The 14462-nt window shown below is 38.6% G+C and overlaps 1 protein-coding gene across 1 annotated transcript in view; it reads right to left on the bottom strand.

Moving 5' to 3' along the window:
• Positions 1-14462, bottom strand: part of LOC132404886 (phospholipid-transporting ATPase ID-like) — a 111325-nt gene that overhangs the window by 41559 nt on the left and 55304 nt on the right. Inside the window, exons 15-17 of the mRNA XM_059989451.1 lie at positions 7465-7653; positions 7245-7360; positions 2180-2344 (exon numbers count right to left, since the gene is read on the bottom strand). Coding sequence (XP_059845434.1) covers positions 2180-2344; positions 7245-7360; positions 7465-7653 — 470 coding nt within the window. The remainder of the gene's footprint in view (positions 1-2179; positions 2345-7244; positions 7361-7464; positions 7654-14462) is intronic.

Raw genomic sequence — 14462 nt, forward strand, 5'->3', positions numbered from 1 at the left:
TCAAATTGTCGTGTGAAACAAATAGTTTTTGTGGTACTGTTGATCATGGGGGCGTTGTAGTTGATTGCTTGGTGGGTGGATGCTTTTTTAATGAAGTTAGAGGTGGTGGGCAAGGATCATTATTTTGCTGCTGCTTGTGTGTGGAAGGATTGAGTAGGGGATTTTGGGATTCTAATGTTTTTACTGTTACATTGTTTGGGGCACTCTTCTGTTTTGTGGATATCTGCGAAGAACAAGAATTTCAGGATGTATATTGTATATATTCTCTGAAATTAAATGGAACTATTAAACTATTGAATACAGAATTGAAGTTACAATTAGATCAGACATGATCTTACTTAATAGCGATGCAGGCTCAAGGAGCCAAAGTTAAATAAAGATCCAAGTGTAAGCTGCATTTTACTTCTGCATCATAACAGACATCTGTGGAGAGCAGCCTAACACCATGAACAATAATTATGGAATTTCAGAAATTTTACCTTAGAGTAATTACATTGGAGTGTGAATGGAGAGAGACGCGTGGACAGCCTGAATCAGGAGGTGGGTTTTCTGGTAATGCTTTAAATTTAGTTAGTGGTTAAGGGCAGGTGGATCTGAAATTCAGACAATGACTCATTAATTTAGGCATGTGCGTTGGTGGAACAGCCCGAGTCTTGCACATTTCCAGCAGAAAAAGATACTTGCTACTTCTTTGATATGAAAACAAATGTTCTAGTTCGGATGGGCAAACTTAGAAGACACTATTGTACAGGTCTGCTCAACTGTAGGGGGCAAAACTGCATGTAGTAAATATTTGTGATTGCATAGATGATGAAAATTACTGTTCTTTGAGGCTACAACTAGAAGATCGTGTTGTCTGCCCAGGGCCTGATGGTTCGACAAGAACTTGGATAAAGCAGAGGATCCTTATCTCCTGATCCTGAAAGCAGCTAACATAATGAAGAACCCCTCAGCTCTGGTCACATTTCTCTTCTCCCCTCTCTTGTTGGGCAGAAGATAGAAAAGCCTGAGAGTATTAACAACCAGACTTCAGGGCAGCTATCTGCCCCTCTATTATCAGTCTCCTGAAAATACCTCAAATACTCTGAAAGATGAATGGTTAAACTCTCGATCCTCTGATCTACTTCGTCGTGGTCCCTGCGCTTACCTGCACTGCATTGTCTCTGTAACTGCAACACTGTATTCAAATGTATTCTACTTTCTGTTTACCTCAGTACATGTGACAATAATAAACCAGTACCAATAGAGTTATGATCCATTATCATTCAATATGGTGGGCAAAACTAGAAGTAATGAACAGTATCAAGAGTCAGGGTATACATAAATAAAGAAGCAGACTAACGAAGGTCATAACCTCTTAAGAGAAAGATCAAAGTTTAAAGTTCAAAGTAAATTTATTATCAAAGTACATATATGTCACCGTATACAACACATAGATTCATTTTCTTGCAGGCACACACAGTAAGTGCAATAAAACATAATAGGATCAACGAAAGACCGCACCCATCAGGACAAACAAATAACCAATGTGCAAAAGACAATGAAAGAAAAAAAATGTCAGGGTAGCAATTCAATTAAACTGTTTCTGAGAATGTCAGAGAGTTTGATGATTAACAGGATATTATTGGCAAAGGCCAGGTGAAGGAAAATCTTGAAAAGTTAGCGATGTCTTTTTTTGCATAAGGCATTTGTAACATGATAACATGATTGATGCATTAATGGCTCAAAGAAAGAAACAGGTTTGATATAATGTCTGTGCAGTTACCAAGGTGAGAAACCAAATATTTCAGGAGTGATGGTTTAGATTTCACACGTATGCAGAAATAATTTTTTCAATATATAGGCATGTCAGTTTTATCAAATAACATACAACTAATCAGATATTAGACAAATATTTTCCAAATCTTAAGTGGTAAATCAGAACTGAATAAAATCACTTGTTTTTAGATACTGATGTGAAATAAAATGCAAAATATAATAGCATTATATTTCTGTCTTGGTTCTTAAAATTTCACTAAATAAGATCTTGAAAATCACAAATATTGGTTGAATTTTTTTTGTTATCTGGTAATCATTCTTAATCTATAAAATAATGATCGATAAACAATCAATAGAAAAACCTAAGCATCCCAGATTCTACTAAATCCAGAAATGCATATGATATTAAGAAGTAACTTACAATTAAGTCCTTTTCAATTTCTTCATATAACATAAACAGCTGTTCATCCCGGTTTTCAGATGCAGTACTTGCTTCATGGTGTCGCTTATACCAGTCTTCAAAGTATGTTTTATCCAACTGCTTATATGCCAGGGCTAGAGTGCGTAAGCCATCACCTGCAAACTCCTACAAGTAAAATTATGCTGTATGCTTTATCTGAGAACTATGCAATTTTACACAGGATTATCTTAAGCAATAATCAAACATTATTTTTATGTATAAATAAACATTAAAAACAGCAAACTAAATGTTGGAACTGGTCATCAGTGTTCATTTGATATTTATGATATACCAAGAATAACACACATCAGACAGATGCCCTGATAAATTTTCCATTTTCCTAACACCCAAAACTGCACCAGTATGATTTTAGTTTAGAAATTTTGGCACTGATATTGCAGACAGTATGAAGTGATGGAACTCAACACTGACTTTGAAGGAAGCTGCTCATCACAGTCTGTCAAGTTATACAGCTGACAAAATATCTCTTTTCCCACAACTACTGTCACTGTCGTACCACATAGAAATGGGATCTTCAGCCCATCATCCTATGCTGACCTGGAGCTAATCCTACTTTCCTGTACCTGGTCCATAGCCATCTATGCATTGGTGACTCAAGATGGAGGAAGGATCAATCAACGATCAGGATAGGAAGTTAGCTGAACTAGCAACGATTGTGGGAAGTTGATAAAAAAGAGAATTTGAACAGTAGGTTAGAGATAGGATTGGGTTTCAGCATTGATGGGATGTGAGATCAGAGATTGTGGGAAGGGATTGAGACTCCAGGGGATTAAGTGCTCGGTGTAGTTTTGCCAGATGATCACTTCATAGCAGGCTGCTTCATGTTTGCTACATATTTAGGGAAAGCTGAATTGACTATGTAGACGACAAAGCAACAATGCTTTTCAACAGAGAAACATGGTGGCAAGTGGATGGCATTGTAGCCTTTGTTCTCAGTTTAGCCATAATGTATATATATTTGTCCAGACAGCAGGTTTGCCCTTACTATCTGTGCTTTCCTCTGTTCCATTAATGTCCCTACTGAAAAAACTTGATATATATGGAGAGGGTTATATCTCGGATCACCAAGTCATTAAGTAACACAATATGGAGACAGGCCCTTCCATTCATGCAAACGCTCAAGCATCCATGCATGATATTCCATGAGACATTCTCGATATTCTATCATGCAGTGACACAGAGGACATGCAATCTCCACACAGGTATCCCTGGGTGTAGGATCCAGCTGACGTCACTAGAGCTGTGAGCCGGTGACTGGTCTGTCTGCATGACTAGGCAACCACTAAGACACCAGGGTGTGTACAACCATTTCATTTGTGGCTGGGAAGAGAGCCTCAAAGATGAATGGTAGCAAGGGCTAACGCTCAAAGGATTTTAGCATCCTTCAGTAGCCATTCACTTTCTGAAAGCTTTTGTCGAAATGGCAACTGCAGTGAAAATTGTTGTGAATATCCTGCAGCTCCGGCAAACTTTGCATGGACATGAATGTCGGTCAATACACCATATTCTCATCAACAACACACATCATCATTTCAGGTTAAAATTAGGATCTCCAACCTGCCGTACAAATACTAGAACGATAGAACTATCTGACCCTTCACAGATCACAGTGACTCTCCACTGGTAATAGACGAAGAAACTACTTTGCTAAAAACCAACTGGAAGGCAATAGGAGTTTCAAGGTCCCTTGGAATGAATCAGGTGAGGGCTGGTCCTCATTAAATAAAAACTGAAACAGAATTTGACCCCATGGTTTAAGCCATTTCAGAGTGATTTGTCCATGTCACGATATGCTAGGATGTATATTGCATGCTGTTTCCTGTAACTGTGCATACATACAAATATATATACACATTATGGCTAAACTGAGAACAAAGGCTACAATGCCATCCACTTGCCACCATGCTTCTCTGTTGAAAAGCATTGTTACTTTGTCGTTTACATAGTCAATTCAGCTTTCCCTAAATATGTAGCAAACATGAAGCAGCCTGCTATGAAGTGATCATCTGGCAAAACTACACCGAGCACTTAATCCCCTGGAGTCTCAATCCCTTCCCACAATCTCTGATCTCACATCCCATCAATGCTGAAACCCAATCCTATCTCTAACCTACTGTCCAAATTCATATATATTATAAATATATAAATTATATATTATAACTATATAAATTCATACATATTACAAGAATGATTCAAGGAACTGTACAGGCTTCTGGAAGTAGAACTTAACAAGTATCTGATCTCTAATTTGGTTTGAAATGAAATTCAGTTGCAGAGGAAAGGAGAAAAGTATAATACCCGATGGAATTTTTAGTTATAGAGTTAATATTTAATTCTCTGACTGAATTAAAATCTGCTTTTTCACTCCCTGAGAAGTTATTAGATAGTAACTATGTGTTAGAATGTCATTAAAAACTCAATTATATCCAAATTAACAAAATGTTAAATCTCTTTCCAGTTTTTCAGAATTAACATTTTCTGCTGAAAATGCAGCATTAATGTATTCTGTACAAAATCTATGTATCACTGTCACTAGACACTAGATCTTTAGTCTTGCCATTATTCTCATTACAAATCCTGGGTACCATTAAATCAATATTTGAATTTGGAAAGATTTCTGAGTGCATGACAGTTGTTAACTGTGAAATATAATTGTGGAATTCCCAATAGGTGCCATTGAGGAAAACTGTCGATGCTATATATGAACTTTAGATTACAAGACATGGGAGCATAATTAGGCCATTTGGCCCATCAAGTCTGTTCACCATTCCATCATAGCTGATTTATTATCCCTCTTAACCTCATTCTCCTGCCTTTTCCCTGTAACCTTTGACACATTGATTAATCACGAACCTATCAACCTTCACTTTAAATATACCCAATGAATTGGCCTCCATAGCCATCTGTCCCAATGAATTCCATTGATTCGTCATCCACTGGTTAAAGAAATTCCTTTTCAGATCTGTTCTAAATTTATGTCCTTCTATTCTGAGGCTGTACCCTCTGGTCCCAGACTCACCCAGTATAGAAAATATCCTCTCCACATCTACTCTATCTAGGCTTTACCATCTTCAATAGATTTCAGTGAGATCCCCCTCTTCATTCTTTTAAACCCCAGCAAGTACAGGCTCAGAGCCATCAAACTTTCCTCACATGTTAACCCTTTCAATCCTGGAATCATTCTTGTCGACATCCCCTAGACTCTCTCCAATGCTAGCACATCTTTTCTTACATTTGGGGCCCAAAACTGCACACAGAGTACTCCAAGTCTCAGTGTTACATCCTTGCTCTTATGCTCAAGTCCTCTCAAAATGAATGCTAACATCACATTTGCCTTCCTCACCACAAACTCAATCCGCAAGTTAAACTTTAGTGAATCATGTACAAGGACTCCCAAGTTCCTTTGCACCTCTGATTTTTGAATTTTCTCCCTGTTCAGAAATCACTGTACACCTTTATTCCTTCTACCAATGTCGATGACCATACACTTCCCTAGAGTATGGTATATTCTATCTGCCATTACTTTACCTATTCTCCTGGTCTGTCTAAGTCATTCTGCAGATTCCCTGCTTCCACAATACTACCTGGTCCTCCATCTATCCTTGTATCATCTGCAAACTTGGCCACAAAGCCATCAATTCTGTTATTCAAGTCATTGATATATAACATGAAAAGAAGTGGTCCTAACACCGATCCCTGCAGAACACAACTAATCACCAGCAGCCAACCAGAAAAGGCCCTCTATATTCGCAATCTTTGCCTCCTCCTAGTCAGCTAATCTTCTAACCATTCTAGTACCGTTCCTGTAATACCATGGGTTCCTCTCTTGTTAAACAGCCTCAAATACAGCACCTTATCAAAAGTCTTCTGAAAATCCAAGTAAAAAACATCATTGACTCACCTGCTTTCTCAAAGGATTCAAACAGATTTGTCAGGCAAGATTTCTCCTTGGGGAAACCATGCTGACTTTAGCCTCCAAGCCTCCAAGTACCTCAAAACATAATCCTTAAAAACAGACTGCAACATTTTCCAAACCACTGACATCAGGCCAACTAGCCTATAATTTCCTTACTTCTGTCTTCCTCCCTTCTTGAAGAGTGGAGTGACATTTGCAATTCTCCTGTCCTCCAGAACCATTCTTGTAAGATCATTACTAATGCCTCCATAACTACCTCAGCTACCTTGTTCAGAAACTTGGGCATAGTCCATCTGGTCCAGGTGATTAATTTAACTTCAGTCCTTTCCGCTTCCCAAGCACCTACTCCTTAGTAGTAACAAATACACTTACCTCTGCCCCCAGACATTCTTGAATTTCTGGCTTGCTGCTGGTATCTTCCACAGTAAAGGCTTACACAAAATACTTATTAAGTTTTTTTGCCATTTTCTTTGCCTCCGATTACTACCTCTCCAGGGTAATTTTCCAATGGTCCTATATCTACTGTCATCTCTATTTTACTCTTTATATATTTGGAAAAAATTGGTGTCATCTTTTATATTATTGGCTAGCTTACCTTCATATTTCATCTTTTCTCTCCTTATAGCTTTTTTTAATTGCCTTCTGTTGATTTTTAAAAGCATCCCAATCCTCTAATTTCCCACTAATTTTTGCTACAGTATATAGTATGTCCTCTCTTTTGCTCTTATGCTGTCTTTGACTCCCCTTGTCAGCCACATTGCCTCAACCTCCCTTTAGAATACTTCTTTATTTTTGGAATGTATCTATCATGTGCCTTCCGAATTTCTACCAGAAGCTCCTCTCTCATGCCTCTGTAATTCCTTTAATTGCACTGTAATACTGATATATTTGACTTTCCCTATCTACCTGCATACTGAAATTCCCGTGACTAATGCACGTCTTTCTCTCTGCCATTTAATTTCTACCCCACATCCTGGCTACTGTTTGGCTACTTCACGCAAACTACTGTCTTTATTTTTTGGAATTGTGAAGTTTATGTTTTGTTCATCTTTTTAACACTTTTAAAACAATATCAGTACCATTACTTACATCAAGATGTTCAGTGGTTATATCTTGTAAATGTCGAGACGAAGAACATAGTCTCTCAAAAACAATAGTGTCAGCTCCCTTGCAGTACAAATACAACTTCTTGTCCGGGCTTCGAACTATGCAATAAAGCAAATTGAACATATAAATGTCAATATAATAGTATATTAGTCATTGAAAGTCAAGCAAAAACTTGAAATACTTTTAGGTAAAATGGACTCACCTATAACAGACATTCTTTTCCTCACGTTATCAAAATCCAGAATACAAAGCAATTCATAGACTTTAGATTCACCTAATTCAACCAGAGTTATTGTTTCAGGAGTGCGGGATCGGAAAACAAAGCCAAAATTTCTTGCTGCTGTGACAAGTGCGCCTTCATCTGGAGATTGAGCCTGATACACAAGGTTACCTATTCAAACAAAAGGAGGCCATGAGTGAGATACCTCAGAGATTGATGCACCATCAATAACTCACACTGAGACGTAAGGCGAGATATCGGCTTTTATTGACTGGAAGAAGGAACCAGGAGTGAGTGTCTTTCATACAATGTCCTGGAGACTGAGGCCGAGCGTTAGGCCTCAGATCTCCTTTATACAGGGGCCTGTGGGAGGAGCCACTGGAGCAGTCAGCAGGGGGCGTGTCCCGACAGGCACATAGTTCACCACAGAGATCATTATAGTTATTTGTAGTAGCAAGGAATTGAGATAACTTTTACATTGAAGTAACTAAAAACATACCAATTTTGATTTCATTTACTTAATTTATTAACCTGCAAAACTAAAACAAGTTTTATGTTTCAAAAAGCAAGAGCATTTCTTTTAAATGAAAATAGGCAACTGTAGTTTTTAGCACTCAGTGTCCATACCATACACTTGCTTCAGTTTTTCTGCAGTGTTACTAGATACTGAGTTCTATAATTGAAAGCCAAGTATTATGAAGAAATAGCAATATATTTCAAAGTTATTTGGGATATGGATCTTACTGGAGGTGGCTACTGAAATTCAAGGATAGATAGTTCACTCTTACTAGAGAATCAAGTTGTCTGGAACTTGTATGTCATTTACTAGCTTCTGCCTGAATGTAGTTCAGATGCTGCTATATGTTGGCGCAATTCATTTTTCTGAGGATTTGCTGATGGAATTAACCAGTGAACATTAAGATTAAATATGACCATTTTTCGTCATATGATCACAAGGGTGGTGATGAAGCAGGTTATGATATTTACCAGGGTCATTGCATGAGAACTGCTGAACTGATGTCACATTGCTGAAATAAATTATCTCTATTTACCACAATATATATTTTTAAAAGGTCATATATTCTTTCAGGAACTTACTCGTGCGTTCTATCTTCATAAACAGGTCCTGATCCATTATCTTTCATTAATGTAATTATAATCCATACCAAATGTATCAAAAATATAAATGTCAATAGTTCAGCAATTAATGAAAGATACCTTATAATACTTTTAAGTATCCAGACTTGCTAATACAGGATTCTTTACCTCACATTATCAAAATCCAGATAAAGGCGATTTGTATAGTTAAAATTCACCAATGTTATTGTTTCAAGAGTAAGGTATTGAAAATTAAGAAAAAATTTCTTGTTGCAGCAGCAAGCAAGTCTTCGTCTGAATTTTACTTCGCCTTTCAAAAATTTTCCATGCACCCTCTCTGCTTTTCTGTCTATAATTAATTTCACCTCTTTGGTCAGTATAATCTGTTGGATTTTCTGTGGTGTTGAGTTCTGGATACTGGTGCTATGTCTTACCCTACTGTTATTTTCATGAAGGCTAGGGATATAAAGGGTATCTAGATTTAAGGTATACCTACTCCATTCACACACTTCTCGTAGAACCGCAGATCTCACAATCCAGATTACAGGTCCTGCATTTTGTCATTTCTGTCTGTCTACAAAATGGCAGCAACTGTGAATCAACGTGGAAGTCAATAACAAATGAAATCAAGGGATCCTGCAAGTCAATGATTTCTAAACTTTTGCACTACTTACTCCTTGTTATACTGTGAATGAACAAAAGAAAGAGTGGACCATGGTCTGTTCATCTAGTTTTTTCTTGGGAAGTCAGCTTCATATCATGCACATTAATAATAATATCGCACATGTGAATAGCAATCGGAATTGCCTGCTCTAATTCACTGATGAATGAGATTACTGTTGGAAATGGACACTAATGCTTCAAAACAACACTTATGCATGACTTACACATAAAAAACAAGTACAAATGCTTTTTCTTTAGTCCAATGTTCCCAACTAAATTGACTAAAGTTAAAGGCTTAGAAGCTGGATTCAACCTTTGGCGCACTAATATATTGTTAGGGTAAATAGAAGTGTCACCATATGCAAAAAATCATGGAACTTACATTTAGAACAGCACTAAGTTGACTGACATCCTGCACCATTTTCTAAAACTGGGTCTGTTTGACTGCTGATGGAATGTGTTCAATTTTGTGCAAACTTCAAACTCACTGCTGTACGCCAATCTGAGGACGTATCGACAGTTAAGGGTAGATTCCTATGATAATTAGACTGGCTGCCTCACTTGGAGGGGAGGAAAGTGAGGGAGGCTGTGGGGTAGAGGATGGAAGGTTTCAGAGTCTCTGGACAGTGATCACAATCTCCAAGGTGTTCTTACAATGTCAACCTTCTACCTGTCCGGGTTTACACTGTTAAACAGACTAAAACTATTTATTTTCTCTTGTTTCTTATGTAAAGTAAGAATTTAAATAAGATAAAGACTTTCCTTTTAATATTAAAGCAAGCATTATCTTAACCAAAATCAAAACTGCCTACTAAACCCTTTAAGTTATTCTTTTTTACAACTGTAACATTAACTTGCAGGTTGAGTCGGTGGTGAGGAAGGCAAATGCAAGGTTAGCATTCATTTCAAAAGGTCTAGAATACAACAACAGAGATGTGAAAAAAAAGGGATCAGCCATGCATGATTGAATGGCAGAACAGACTTGATGGGCCAAATGGCCTAATTCTGCTCCTATGTCTTATGGTCTTACAGTTATTCCGAATCAATACCATCTCCTTCATCTGCTTTATTTCTTCTTATCCCAAATAAACTGTAGCCAGAATTATTTAGTTTGCATTTCTGCTCATGTTTAGCCGAATCTCCTTTATAGCCACAGTGTGAATCCTATATGGCATTGGCATCTGCAACTATTCAATCTTTATTATAACATTATTTTCATTTACACCTCCTTCACAATAGGGTCACATCTGCTTTGTTTCTTACTCCTTCCTTTTCACTCATGAATTTCCTTCACTTTCTATATCATGTTGCTATTTACCCCTTCACTCTTTAGCCTCAATGCATCTGATACTCATCTCCAGCCTTTTTAAAAAAAAATTCACCTATTAATTTAAATACACCTGATTTACAGAAAAAAAAGAATAGAGTAATATTACTTCCCATATTGAAAAGAACATAGAACATAGAATATAGAACAGTATAGTACAGGCCCTTTGGCCCACAATCTTCTGCAGAGCCAATTAAAATAGTAACCAAATAACTAACAAAAATAATCCCTTTTGCCTAGTCAATGTCTATATCCTTCTATTTCCCTCACATTAATATACCTATCTAAATGTCTCTTGGAAATCCCTAATGTATCTTCCTCTACCATCACCCCAGGCAGCGCATTCCACTCACCACTCTCTGTGTAAGGAACATGCTACTCACATCGCCTTTGAACTTGTCCCCTCTCACCTTAAATGCATCATTCCTGGTATTAGACATTTCAACCACGGGAAAAGGATGCTGTCTGTCTACTCTATCTATCCCTCTCATAATCTTATCCACCATGACCTTCAGCCTCCACTGCTCCGGAGAAAATAACCTAAGTTTGTCCAACCTCTAAGAGCATGGGCCTTCTAATTCAGGTAGCATTTTATGCACCCTCTCCAAATCCTCGACATCCTTCCTATAATGGGGTGACCAGAACTGTATGCAACACTCCAGATGCTGCCCAGCAAGAGTTTTATAAAGCTGCAACATAACTTCCTGTCTTTTGAATACAATGCCTCCACTAATAAAGGCAAGCATGCCATTTGCCTTCTTAACCACTCCATCAACATGTGTAGCTACCTTCAGGGAGCTCTGAACTTGGACCCAAGATCCCTCTGCTCATCAACACTGTTAAGAGTCTTGACCTTAACAGTGTACTATCTCGTTACATTTGACCCAACAAGATGCAACACTTCACATTTAATTGGCTTGAACTCCATCTGCCATTTCTCCACAACTGATCTATAACCCACTGTATTCTTTGCCAATCTTCTACACAACTTGCAACACCACCAATCTTTGTATCACCTGAAAACATACTAACCCACCCATCTACTTTTTCACCCTACTCATTTATATACACAACAAACAGCAGAGGTCCCAGCACATATCCCTGTGGAACACCATTACTCACAGACCCTGATCTAGAATAAATCACTTCAGCACTACCTTCTGTCTTCTATTGGTGGATAATTCACTACGGATCCCATGCACCTTAATCTTCTGGATGAACCTCCCATGGGGGACCTTTTCAAATGCCTTACTAAAATCCATCTGAACAACTCCTATAGTTCTTCTTTCATCAATAAACTCAATCAAGTAAGTAAGACATCACTTGCCCATACAAAGCCATAGTGGTTCTCCCTAATTAGGTCATGGTCTTCCAAATGTTCATAGATCCCATGCCTAAGAATTCCCTCCAGTAACTTCCACACTAATGACGTGAGATTCACCAATGTATAGTTTCTGGGATTATCCCTGGTTCCCGTTTTGAATAATAGAACAACGTTAGCTATTTACCAATCCTTCAGGACTTCATCAGTGGCTAGAGAGGACATGAAGATATTGGCCAAGGCCCAGAAATCTCATTTCGTCTCTTTTAATAATTTGGGAACCAGAGCATCAGGCCCTGCAGTCTCATCTTCTTAATGCTCTTTAATTGACCCAACACTACCTCCTCCTTTACCTTGAAATGCCCTAGAATATTAATAAACTCCGACTGATCACCCTATCCTCCACGTCCTTCTCCTTGGTAAACACTGGTAGAAACTACTCAATTCAGACATCATCCACATTTTCCACATCCAAGCAGTTGTTCCCCCTTTATCACTGAGTGGTCCCACCCTCCCCCTAGTTATCTTCTTGCTCTTGACGTGTATATAAAGTGCCTTGCGATTCTCTTTAATAGTGCTTACTGTGGACTTTCCATAGCCCTATTAGCCTTCCTAATTCCCTTCTTTTCCTTCTTCTTTATAATCCTCAAGGATTCTGTTTGATTCTAGCTTCCTAGGCCTTATATGCTTATCCCTTTTCCTCTTAACTAAATTCATCGAATGTTCTCTTACTTTTCCACCCTTGTCCTTCCTTCTGACTAGAACATACATGTTCAGTACTCTGTGCATTTGGTCTTCAAACACCCTCCACACGTCTGATGTGGACTTGTCCAAAATAGTTGTTTGCATTTAACTCATCCTAGTTCCTGCCTCACACTCTCAATAATTTGCCCTACTCTAATCTAATACTCTCCCACAAGGTCCATACTTATCCTTTTCTATGGTTATCTTAAAACTTAAGGTTTGTGGTTATTGTTCCCTATCTGTATTACAGCCCCTCCACTTGTTGGACTAATATAGATTGATTTATGAAATTCTTTTGGATGCACCTGACAAATTCAGCCCCTTCTAAACATCTTACACTAAGAAGGTCCCAGTTTATAAAACCATGAGACCATAAGACAAAGGAGCAGAATTGGGCCATTTGGCACATCGAGTCTGCTCCTCCATTCAATCATGGCTGATCCTTTTCTTCTCTCCTCAACCGCATTCCCTGGCCATCTCTTCGTAACCCTTGATACTGTGTCCAATCAAGAACATATCAATCTCTGCCTTAAATACACCCAATGATCTGGTCTCCACAGCTGCCTGTGGTAACAAATTTCACAAATTCACCAATCTCTGGCTAAAAAAAAATCTCTACATCTCTGTTCTAAATGGATGCCCGTCTATCCTGAGGCTGTGCCCTCTTATCTTAGACTCCCCCACCATGGGAAACATCCTTTCCACATCTACTCTGTCTAGGCCTTCTAACATTCAAAAGATGTCAATGAGATAACCCCTCATCCTTCTGAATTCCAGTGAGTACAGACTCAGAGCCATCAAGTATTCCTTGTATGTTAACCCTTTCATTCTCGGAATCATCCTTGTGAACTGCCTCTGGACCCTTTCCAATGCCAGCACATCTTGTCTTAGATGAGAAGCCCAAAACTGTTCACAATACTCAAGGTGCAGCCTCACCAGTGCCTTATAAAGCCTCAGCATCACACCATTGCTCTTGTATTTTAGACCTCTGGAATGAGTGCTAACATGAGAGTTAGGGGGCAAAAGTTTAAGGGTAACACGAGGAAGAATTTCTTTACTCAGAGAGTGGTAGCTGTGTGGAATGAGCTTCCAGTAGAAGTGGTAGAGGCAGGTTCGGTATTGTCATTAAAAGTAAAATTGGATAGGTATATGGACAGGAAAGGAATGGAGGGTTATGGGCTGAGTGCGGGCCAGTGGGACCAGGTGAGTGTAAGCGTCAGCATGGACTAGGCCGAGATGGCCTGTTTCCGTGCTGTAATTGTTATATGGTTATATGGCATTTGCCTTCCTCACCACCAACTCAACCTGCAAGTTAACCTTTAGGGTGTTCTGCAGCAGGATTCCCAAGTCCCTTTGCATCTCAGATTTCTGGATTTTGTCCCCATTTAGGAAGTAGTCTGCACATTTATTTCTACTACCAAAGTGCATGACCATGCATTTTCCAACATTGTATTTCATTTGCCACTTTCTTTCCCATTCTCCTAATCTGTCCAAGTCCTTCTGCAGCCTTCCTGTATCCACAACACTACCAGCCCCTGTGGAACAGCACCAGTCACTGGCAGCCAACCAGAAAAGGATCCTTTTATTCCCACTTGCTGCCTCCTACCAATCAGCCAATGCTCGAACCATGTGAGTAACTTCCCTGTGTTACTTTGGGCCTCCTAACTTGGTAAGCAGCTTCATGTGTGGCACCTTGTCAAAAGCCTTCCCTATGTCAGGAAAGTTAAAGTTTCCCATGAAATCAACACTATTGTTTTTACATTTTTCTTTCATCTGCCTGCATATCTGTTCCTCAATGTCCCAGTGACTAAAAACATCACTAAAAAT

This window comes from Hypanus sabinus, chromosome 14 (genome assembly GCF_030144855.1).
Source record: "Hypanus sabinus isolate sHypSab1 chromosome 14, sHypSab1.hap1, whole genome shotgun sequence".
Classification (NCBI taxonomy): Eukaryota; Metazoa; Chordata; class Chondrichthyes; order Myliobatiformes; family Dasyatidae; genus Hypanus; species Hypanus sabinus.